Source organism: Dermacentor silvarum, chromosome 7 (genome assembly GCF_013339745.2).
Source record: "Dermacentor silvarum isolate Dsil-2018 chromosome 7, BIME_Dsil_1.4, whole genome shotgun sequence".
NCBI lineage: Eukaryota > Metazoa > Arthropoda > Arachnida > Ixodida > Ixodidae > Dermacentor > Dermacentor silvarum.
In genome coordinates, this window is record NC_051160.1 from 104,660,706 (window position 1) to 104,671,295 (window position 10,590).

Genomic DNA, 10,590 nt, shown 5'->3' on the forward strand with positions numbered 1-10,590 from the left:
GATTGCATTCTGCTCACTGAAACCCTCTAGGAGTTCAGCCTCACTCAGCTGCAACAGGTCATCATCTGATACAACGCCACGGGTGGTATTCATGGTACGGTGCTGGGTTACGGTTACTTGAGCATCTCCAAATGATACTAGGTTTGGAAGTTTCTCGTACTGTTTGAGATCACGGAGCTCCAAGAGGAGATCCCCGCTTGCCATCCTGGATGCTTTATAGCCTGGTCCAAAAATATCCGTCAAAGACTTTGAGACAAGGAAAGGTGAAATTGTTCGTACTGATGTATCCGACTTTTGAGCATGAATAACATGAAAGCGGGGGAAGTTATGCGTTTGGCGTCCAAAAAATTGGAAAACATCTTCGGTGCGCCCTCTTTTCTGACGGCGATCATGGATTGGGGGAATGGTTCAGCCATAAGTATTGGTGCATTTTTCGGCAGCGACGCCAGCCACCCACCATGGAGCCCAACGAGGGGACGCTGCAGAAACTGGAAAAGCCAGGTCCTGCAAACGCCAGCTGTACGCCACTACTATAACCAAATATGGAGTATCCAAGGCTGGCTATCCACACAAGGTTAACCCTAGCTGCCTGGGAAAACGGAAGTAAAAGGGAAGTGAAAAGAAGACAGGATAGATTGAAAGTGAGAGAGAAAGACGAAGATTTAGGAGGAGGACAGGAAAAGGCAACTGCCGATTTCCCCTGGGTGGGTCAGCCCAGGGGTGCCGTCTATGTGAAGCAGAGGCCGAAGGGGTGTGTTGCCTCCGCCGGGGGGCCTTAAAGGTCCGAACACCCAGCATCAGCTCAACCCCCAGGATCCCCCTTTCCCCAGACACGGCTAAGCCACGCACGGCTACACGCGGGAGGGTCCAACCCTCATGTGCTCGGGTCCGTGGTGTCGCAACACACCAAACGCCTGCTTACGCAGACGCCCCTGCGGGGAACGAACCGCTTTTTAACCTGCAAACAGTTTTTAGCTTTTTAGATGAAGTGAACGTCTTAGAAATAATTTGGCCGGGTCATATGTAGCAAAGCCTCGCCTTCGAGGCTGTAGCTGCAGTGACATTAGCCTTTATAGAACATGCCTCTGAGCTCTCTACTTCAAGAGCCCTATGGAGACAGTAGTTATTGTATGTCTTTATTACATCAGTTTATCGTAGTGAAACTTTTATGCACTTTTTATTTTGTTATAAATCATTGTCATTATATTTTACGCAGTTTACAGCGACCCGTTTTTAGGCCTCTTTACAGCCAAACTACATTTACACTTGTAACTCAATTTAATCACTTCATTTATAATACATGAACAATTCATTACCATTTGTCATGGCGCTCTTTGGCCATACTTGGCCCTTGCGCCATTAAGCACCACACATCAATCAATCAATCTTGATTCGATGGCTGCCGCAGCTCACCGCCGCATCGCGTTACACTAGCCACTGTAACCGCGTTTTGCAGCGTATCTTCGTAGGCCTGACGTACGTTGCAAACACAAATAGTTACTTGTTGCTTCGGTCGTCACGTTTGCTAGAAGAATGTTCGCTTTGATTCGCTTCCTGGATGACTTCGAGAAGAAGGAGTACACTGTCCCAGTGAAAGATATCAAAGACTTCTATCTAGCAAATGAACAGGATTTCAGCAGAAATAAGGTCTATAGGACGCTCTGGGTGGAGGAAGACAATCCAGAGAACAATGGGACATATCCTTCCCAAGTTCTTCTACAAGCAAGTAAGTAATCGGGACCAGTGGCTGTGTAACACATCACTTGTATGTGCTGTGTATATAACCACGTGTATATTATTTCTTGAGCAATTTCTGCTGTAAAGCCGCGGTTGCTGGTAGAATAAATTGAAATTTTACTATACGCTACGTCACTCTACTGTTTGCGCCCACATTTTATATAAACATACGGTTTTATAACATGCAAAATTACATGTAACTAATTTCGTGGTCAGTATCTAGAATTTAACGTGGGCCTCCGTTTCCTTTGCATATTTTTACGGCAAACATTTTTGTTTGCAATATATTCCATTGTCGCGAGCGGCGTACTGACAGCAAGAAATTGTTCCGGCGAATTGTTTCAAAACTCCGGTCATCAACAGATCACGAAAAAAATCTAGTGCTTGAAAAAGTGTACATTGCAGTTTCATGGTGTCACTTTGTGTTAGCTACAGCACTGCATATATAATCAAAAAGATTTGCTTTTATTTTCTTAATCATTTAAAAAGCGTCAATAATTTACACTGATCTCATGTTCTGTGATATTGCTTATTTGTCTTTGCAAGCTTGTTCAGGAAGGACTTTAACCAGCAGCTCTTGAGCACATGCACATTGTTGAAGCAATTAACTTTCTTTTTTTTTAGTGTACACAAAATCTTTTTTTCATTCCAGCAAATTCACTCCCATTATATCTGCATTCGTAAAATATATTCCATGTGTCATTCCTTTTCTTTTCAACCATAACGTTATTGAAAGACTTCCACTTATGCAGAGAGGCTTTCTTTCGACACATGTGCCTCATATTATGCATTCAAATGATAGCAAAAGGAATCTGAAGCTTGAAATGAGCACTTCAAGAGCTTCTCACTCATCTAATTTAAATGTATGATGGAAGCTGAGCTGACAAGCGCAGCTTATCTTTGGCAATACTGGTATAAACATTTTTGAAGGAATACAAATTATAGGCTTGCTAGTTAAAGGGTTAATTGGGCATTTGTGCTGAAAGCCATGGACCATATTAACACATTTTGTGTGCAATACAGTTAAGTACTGACCATGTTAAATTTTTTAAGGTACTTAGTTTTTAGGTTTGTGTGACTATTTTAACTGTTTGCACTACGTAATAAATAGGTTCCAAAGAAGAACTTGACAAGAAAAAAGGAAACAAAAGACTGTGTAGACCAATCATACATCCATCTGACGTTGAAGCAGATGGTGCAAGTGAAGCAGATGCACCAGCATCACAAAAACAGGCCTTCAAACAGGTACATTGCGTGAAATTTTTAAAACATTACAACCTAATAATGCATTGTGGTTTCAACACCTTTTTGCAGGGCAACAAGAAAGCCAGGCAGATTGAGGCAGACTCAAAGAGAACTGCCTATAAAAATAAAACGAGCACTTAACTAGTGTTTCAAGTAAAAATGAAGGTGCCCGTGCTATTCAGGTATGTGCCATTAAAATATCTGTCTTCATATTGCTATCATCATATGTTTGAATTATTACTGTATGGCTGTGTTTGCAGGTCGCCAGAAAAAAACAGAAGCAGCCGGAGAGTGAGTCAGGCAGTGGCACTGATGATGATGTTGTCTCTCAAAGAATTGAAGCGTGCCAAGACTGACGCATGTTACTGGTGCTGCCGGTATGAGGCTTCTGCAAAAGAAAACGCCGAGCTGTGGGGCATCGTGGCATCAATGAATAACAGCATTGATGTGAAACTTTCAACAAGTCAGTGCTAGTTGTATCAATGATTTGCAGAATTTTATTACATTTTCCTTATAGGATTCAAACTAAATGATGTTTTGTATGTCTTTAGTTGTAGAAATGATGGAGTCCCGCAAAGTAGAGCTTCCTAAAGTGCAGGAGTCTCGTACAGGTAAAGTGCATTACACTGCATAAAATATTTCACCTTGTTATTTTTTTTCTGTAAAGGGACCCTGAAAATATCTTCACACATTCAAGGCACAGTTTAGGTGCTTGAGTTAACCGTGTAATTTTTACATGGCGGCAAATTCACACTCATATGCAGATTTTTCCAAATCTGGCTTTCATGATGTGTATGAAAGTGACATCTCTTAAGAGAGCATTCTCATTGTTTTTTATTTACGACATCAAAAAGGTCTCTAATACAACGTCACATGCTTAAATTTCCAAATAATAAAATGTTTAGTTAATGAATGCTTTCTCAAGCGATGGTCACACAAAGCGGGACATTAAAAAATATGCATAGCGCAAGGGCACTGCAATTGCCAGCGTTGGTGATTCCTGTGCATGTGAATTTGTGCATGTAAAAATTACATAGTTAACACGGGACTTAAACTGTGCTCTGAATATTCATAGGACTTCCTCTGCATTTTTAGTGTGTCTGTAAAGATTGTTTCAGGGTCCCATTAATCAAATACTTTTCTTAATTTCTTAATTCACTTTGATTAGTATTATATATTATATGGGCTTGTGGCAGACAATAGTGTCACACTCTTTTTTTATGTGTTCGTCCTGTTATCCTAGTAAAAGTGCATGTCTGCATCAATCGTGCTCGTAAATGTCACCTGCCGAAAGTGATTTTATGTGTATAATTTGAACGAACATGTAAAAGAAACTTTAACTAGTTTATCGAAGCCAACATTTTTGGTTCATGTTACTTTTGCTTCTGTGCTGTTCTACTGTCTTCAATTCTCATTAGGCATTTGAAATATGTGTTGGATAGCTACATGTCTGTCTCTTATCTCATTACATGTTCATGTGAGGACAATCTATAAAAACGCAATCCTTCTTTTCAGTGTTCAAATAATGGCCCCTTGCAGTGATGCCTTTAAATAGCGTGTTTTACTGCACTATGGCCAGCATACATGAAGCCATAGCCAGTGTTTTATTTCAAGGCATGTTCTCAGTTTAATTGCCTGTAACATGTTTCTCAATGGTAGGTGGTAGTTCTCGAGATGAAAATTATTTTGTGGAGTATCCTGACTTTGAAGTACCACCTTCCTTGGCCCAAGAAAACCCCCCAAGCCCAATTCCAAGCACTATGACTGGTGACCTGATGAGGCAGCCTGCTGAAGAGCCACTGGCCGCAGGTAAAAGCCAAATTAGCTATTTATGCGAGACCTGTCGTGGTGGCTCAGCAACTATGGTGTTCTGATAACAAACTTGCTAGATGCCATGCTTCGTCAGCTGTTTCCTGATGTGGGTGGAATGCAAAATTGCTGATTTACATGTGTTCAAAATTAACCAGAGCTCTCCACTACACTATTTCTCAGCGCATGTTTTACTTTGAGAATTTAATGTCGAATGAGTCAGTCGGCTTTATATGCCACTAAATCTGTTAAAATATTGACAAATATGTGATGTCTATTTTTGCTTTTCTTTGGCAGCTCACTTAGAGGCTGCCACCGAGAAGGCCTTCACCAATATTGGCGGTGGTAGGGTAAGTATGTTGTGCACTAATTTAGCATCTTGTTTCAAATTGTTTTTTTTTTGCAGTACCATGTGACAAATGGCTTTTGTATAGGCAGCCAGCAAGCAGAAAAAATCATGGCACAAAAGAAGCCATCCTTAGTGGCAAAAGACATGGCTCAAGCCATTAGGGACGTGAGGTCCTTTCAAATAGAACATACAGTGGTAAATTAGTGCCAAAGGACTACAAAAACCAAGATGCCACTGTTAGGAAACAGCTGAGCCCTGAAAAGGTGGCTTTGATCGTTGGTAAGTATAGTCTCGCCGCATTGAAGTACGAATATGAGCTTTAATTATGCTAAATTTATTAATTTCGTCTTTCTTTGTAGATGCGGTGACACATTGGGGCTTGCAAAACAACACTTCTGTGTAAGCCACCATCGACAAGATGTCGACAATCCTTTCGCAGAAGATCCAAGATGTGAGAAAAAGTTTGAGGAGAAATGAGAAGTGAAGGGTCAACAAATGAAGCAAAATGTTGATGATGAAAATGTTGAATAAACATACAATATTTTCACTTTGCTCTTACTAAACTTACTGATGCGGTTGGAGAAATGCCACATTGCAAGTGGTGCTGCTCATCGAGTGGTTCCATTTACCAGCTGGCCCCATTTACAAGCTACCCCACTAGCCAAGTGGTCCCCACTAGCCAAGTGGTCCCATTAGCCAAGTGGTCCACACTAGCCAAGTGGTCCCTGTTCAATAAGCCACTTCAAGTGGTTCCACTTGCAGCAAATGTTTGCCTGGGAATGCCATCTCTGGCATTAGGGCATCTGTAATTAACTCAGAAAAACTAGTTTATCCTATGAATATTTTAAAACAAGCTTATCAGTTTCTTACGGAGGCACGGAAAAGGAAAATTATGTCTTCTAGTATTGTAGCTGTCACGTACTCGTTTACCTTTCTTGCCCGCTCCTGGTCTTCTAGTCTCACTATTCAGACCAAATGCATTCACGAATTTATTTACCAAGTGTAGTTTGTTATTTAGTCCATTGTTCCAAGCAGACTGCCATTTTCCCCTTAGTTTACAATGTATGAACTTCATGCAGTCTTTAGGAGGTATATTTATTTTCTTGATTTGTTTGCATTGAGCTTGTGCTGCGCATACATCTGCTCACTCATTGCCGCTAATTCCGACGTGGCTCGGAACCCAGCATAACTTACGGTTCTGTCCTTGTGTGGTGGCTTTTATTACATTGTGTATAATGTCCCCCAGTAGCGGTGTGACTGCATTTCTGGAGTGAAGAGCTTTGAGTACACTTAGGGAGTCTGTGTATATAATACTATTTGTGATGTTTTCCTTTAAAATTTTTTCTACGGCTATGAAAATGGCGTAACATTCAGCAGTAAAGATAGATGTACACTGCGGAAGTCTAACAGTTTCTTCCCAGTTCCCTTGGACTACTGCACTTCCAACATGGCCAGTCGTTTTCGAGCCATCAGTATAATAGCTTGTGAAATTGCTGTATTTTTCCTCTAGTGCGAGGAATTCCTGAATAATCTGCAGGGGTGGAGTCTGTGCTTTACGGAATTGTGTTAGGGTGAGATCGCAAGCTGTGGGGAAGTTGAACCACGGGGGTAGTGAATCATGTCTGTGGGCAATGCCAGGTAATGTGTCGGCTATGCCCAGATTCTGACAGATCTCTTCGAATCGCAAGAGCAGTGGTTTAGTAGTTTGTGGTTTGTTGTTGAATATTCGTCTGGAAGGGCATTTTGTTACAAGTGGATAGCAAATGTGTTTTGGTAGAGATCGTACCTTCAGAATATATGCACAGGTCAGAGCGGCTCTCCTGCTTTCTAGAGATGGTTCATTTGTTTCAACATAAAGGCTAGCTATAGGAGATGTTCTGTATGCACCGCATGAGAGACGCAAGCCTGAGTTGTGCACTGGATCTAACTTCTTTAAGTATGACGGTCTTGCTGAACCGTACACTATACAGCCATAGTCTAAGGAGGAACGTACTAAAGAGCGGTAAATGTGCAGAAGGCATGTTCTATCAGACCCTCAGTGTTTTCGTGACAGTACTTTGATTATATTCAGCGATTGCAAAGCTTTCTTTATGAGGTTGTTTATATGTGGTAAGAATGTGAGCTTTTTGTCAAAAGTTACACCTAAAAATTATTGTTCTTTCTTTACTGGGAGTATGGTTTCATTTAGGTGTAAGGTGGGGTCAACCTGTAGGCCTCTTTTGAGTGAGAAAAGAACAGCGACTGTTTTTTGTGGAGAAAACTTAAATCCGTTTCTGTCTGCCCAGATCGCGAGTTTGTTCAATGTGAGTTGTATCTGTCTCTCACATGTTGGCAAGCAGGAGGATGTGCATGCTATTTGAAGGTCATCAACATATACGGAATACATAATGGACCTTGGAATGATTTTTGTTATGGAGTTCATTTTTACTGTGAAGAGGGTCGTACATAAAATGCAACCCTGCGGCACTCCATTCTCCTGGATGAACCTCTTTGAGAGAGTTGTACCCAGGCATACATGAAATGAACGGTCGGACAGGAAATCTTTCAGGCAGTTCAGCATCCTACCGCGGATACCAAGGTCTGCTAGGTCGCGGAGAATCCCAAACCTCCAGGTGGTATCGTAAGTCTTCTTCATATCAAAGAAGACTGCCAGACAGTGTTGTTTGTGTACGAATGCTTCTCGGACTGTGTTTTCTAGGCGGACGAGATAGTCAGTTGTTGAACATGCTTTTTTAAATGCACATTTGTGGATGTCAAGGAGTTCACGTGATTCGAGAACAAACATCAGCCTAATATTCAGAATACTTTCAAATGATTTTGCGAGACAACTTGCGAGAGCTATGGGCCTATAACTGCCAGGATTGGTTGGTGGTTTTGCCGGTTTCAGAAACGGGTACAATCACGGCTTTTTCCAAGCTTCCGGTATTTTACCTGATACCCATATTTTGTTAAAGAATTGCAGAAGTGCTTCTACGGCAGCTTCTGAGAGGTGAGCCAGCAATTCATAATGTATTTCATCAGGGCCGGGTGCTGTCTGTTTACCGGCTGACAGTACTTTTTGTATTTCCTGAAGCGTGATCAGTGTATTATAAGGCTCCTTTGTACTGCCACTTGTAGGAAGCCGTTGTTTTTCTGCTGTATGTTTGTACTTCAAAAACGAGTCTGTGTAGTGTGAAGAACTCGTTGCCCTAGTATGTCTGCCTGTTCACCTATACTTGTTTGTGTGCCGGGAGCTGTTAGAAATGGAATTGTGAAGGGGGAAAAGCTGCGACTTATTTTATGAACTTGTTCCCACATTTTTTTGGATGTGATTGAACTGTTGATGGACGATACGTAGTTTTTCCAAGAAGTTTTCTCAGCATCGCGACGAATGCGGCGCGCGTTGGCTTTCGCCTTATTAAAGTTTACAACATTTTCCTGTGTTGGGTATCTGCGGAAGATCCCCCAAGCTTTGTTTTGTTTCTTTTTTGCTTCCCTGCATTCCTTTGTATACCAGGCTTTATGATTATGTTGTACCACTCCTGAAGACTAAGGAATAGCCAGCTGCGCAGCAGTGATGATACAGGTAGTAAACAGTTCGTTTAAGTCGTCGACATTGAGATGACATGAGAAAACTTAATCCAGGCTGGCCTGTTCTCGAAACAGTGTCCAGTTGGCTAAGTGCAGCTTCCAACGGCGTGGTTTGCTTGGGATGATCTGTGGTGAGGATGATAAGCTAATTTTTACAGGAAGGTGATCGCTACCTTAGGGGTTGTCAAGTAGATCCCAATTAAAATCGTTAAAGACTGATGGAGAGGTAAAAGATAAATCTAAGCAGCTCATTTTTCCTGAGCTCGGAGAGAAATATGTACGTTTTCCTGTATTAAGCAGACAGACATTACTAGATAGGACAAAATCTTCTATGATACGACCTCTAGTGTCTGTTTGGTCACCACCCCAAAAAGAGGAGTGCGCATTAAAATCCCCCACAACCAAATATGGCTCTGGTAACTGTTTAAAAAGTGCTTCTAAATCATGAAGTGTAACATTTAGATGTGGTTCGAGATATACAGTGCATATTGTAATTGTTTTAAAATCAAGAACAGTCACCGCTACAGCTTCATATTTGGTTTGAAGCCTGATTTCATGAGTAGCAACACCATTTGGTACAATAATTGCGACACCTCCAGAGAGCCTACTCGCTTGCTCTCTGTCACAACGAAATACTTTGTATTTTTTTAAAAGGTTCTTGTGTTGTGGTCCTAAGTTAGTCTCTTGTAAGCATAAAGCCACAGGAGAAAATGAGTTTAGGATATCTTTTATGTCAGTGTAGTTTTTGATGAGTCCACGGCAGTTCCAATGTATCAGGAATGCCATGTTTAATTATTTTGTGGAAATGTGACTAGAAACAATTATGTTCCTAGTTTTTGAGGACCTGTTATCAGGGTTTTTTCCTTTTTCTTTTTTTCGAGAGAATTGTGCCGCCGCGGTAGTGGAGGCGAGATGGTAGTGGTCTCCATTGCCTCTCCTGAGGCGCTGGAGCTCCGCGAAACCGCGGGTGTGCGTGTTACAGGCCTTTCCCGTGTGGGAGGAGCCTTGTGGGTTGCTGACTGAGGGGCCGGAGGGCCCAGTTTGGGAGTTGGCAGGGCAGCTTGCGCTGTCTCTGCCTGGGGCGTGGGTGGCTCTGCCGGAGGCCTGGTGACTGTGGCCTGGGCAGGCGCCGAAAGCTGGTGCGGTTCTACGCCCCGTCGCACCGCATCAGCGAAGGAGAAAGTGTTTCTTAACGCAATACGCCTTCTTGCCTCTTTGAATGAAATGTTCTCTTTGGTTTTCAATGTAATCTCTTTTTCTTTTTTCCAGGACGGACACGCCCTGGAGTATGCGGCATGTTCTCCTTCACAGTTTGCACAATGTGGCGCAGCGTCACAGTTTTCGGAAACGTGTTCCTTCGAAGCGCATTTCGCGCAAGTTTTGCGGCCCCGGCAACTCTGTGAGCCATGGCCAAGCCTCTGACAATTCAAGCATCTGCGGGGGTTGGGGATGTAGGGTCTTACATCTATTTTCAAGTAGCCGACTTCTATTGATTCAGGGAGTGTGTTGCTGTTGAACGTGAGGATAAGGTGTTTCGTGTCTATTTCCTTGTTGTCCTTCCGGATTTTGATTCGGTGAACGTGTATGACATCTTGGTCGGCGAGCCCTTCGATCATTTCTTTTTCTGTTAGGCGTACGAAGTCGATTTCTGATATTACACCGCAGACAGTGTTGAGGGATCGGTGGGATGTGACGGAGACAGGAATGTCCCCAATGGACACTATGTTTGACAGCTTTGAGTATTGGACATCGTCTCGGAGTTCAAGCAGCAAATCGCCACTGGACATTTTGGAAAGCTTGTAGCCAGGGCCTAGGGCTTCTGTCAAGGACTTGGATACTGTGAATGGTGACAAGATTCTTGCTGGCTTTTCTTCTGCGTT

General features: G+C 42.5%; 1 protein-coding gene across 3 annotated transcripts; it reads left to right on the forward strand.

The window, feature by feature from the left end:
* Positions 1–999: 999 nt before the first annotated feature.
* Positions 1,000–5,912, forward strand: LOC119459666 (uncharacterized). 3 transcript variants are annotated; one of them, XM_049671102.1, is made up of 9 exons: positions 1,000–1,726; positions 2,849–2,982; positions 3,052–3,164; positions 3,243–3,445; positions 3,534–3,593; positions 4,642–4,791; positions 5,089–5,141; positions 5,198–5,419; positions 5,500–5,912. In XM_049671102.1, the coding sequence occupies exons 3-8, from the start codon at positions 3,142–3,144 to the stop codon at positions 5,342–5,344; spliced, it is 636 nt and encodes a 211-aa protein (XP_049527059.1). In that variant the 5' UTR covers positions 1,000–1,726; positions 2,849–2,982; positions 3,052–3,141; the 3' UTR covers positions 5,345–5,419; positions 5,500–5,912. The 3 variants fall into 3 exon arrangements, with proteins under 3 accessions (XP_049527059.1, XP_049527057.1, XP_049527058.1); XM_049671100.1 differs by having other exon boundaries at positions 3,052–3,445; XM_049671101.1 differs by lacking the exon at positions 1,000–1,726 and having other exon boundaries at positions 2,271–2,982; positions 3,052–3,445.
* The last annotated feature ends 4,678 nt before the right edge of the window (positions 5,913–10,590 follow it).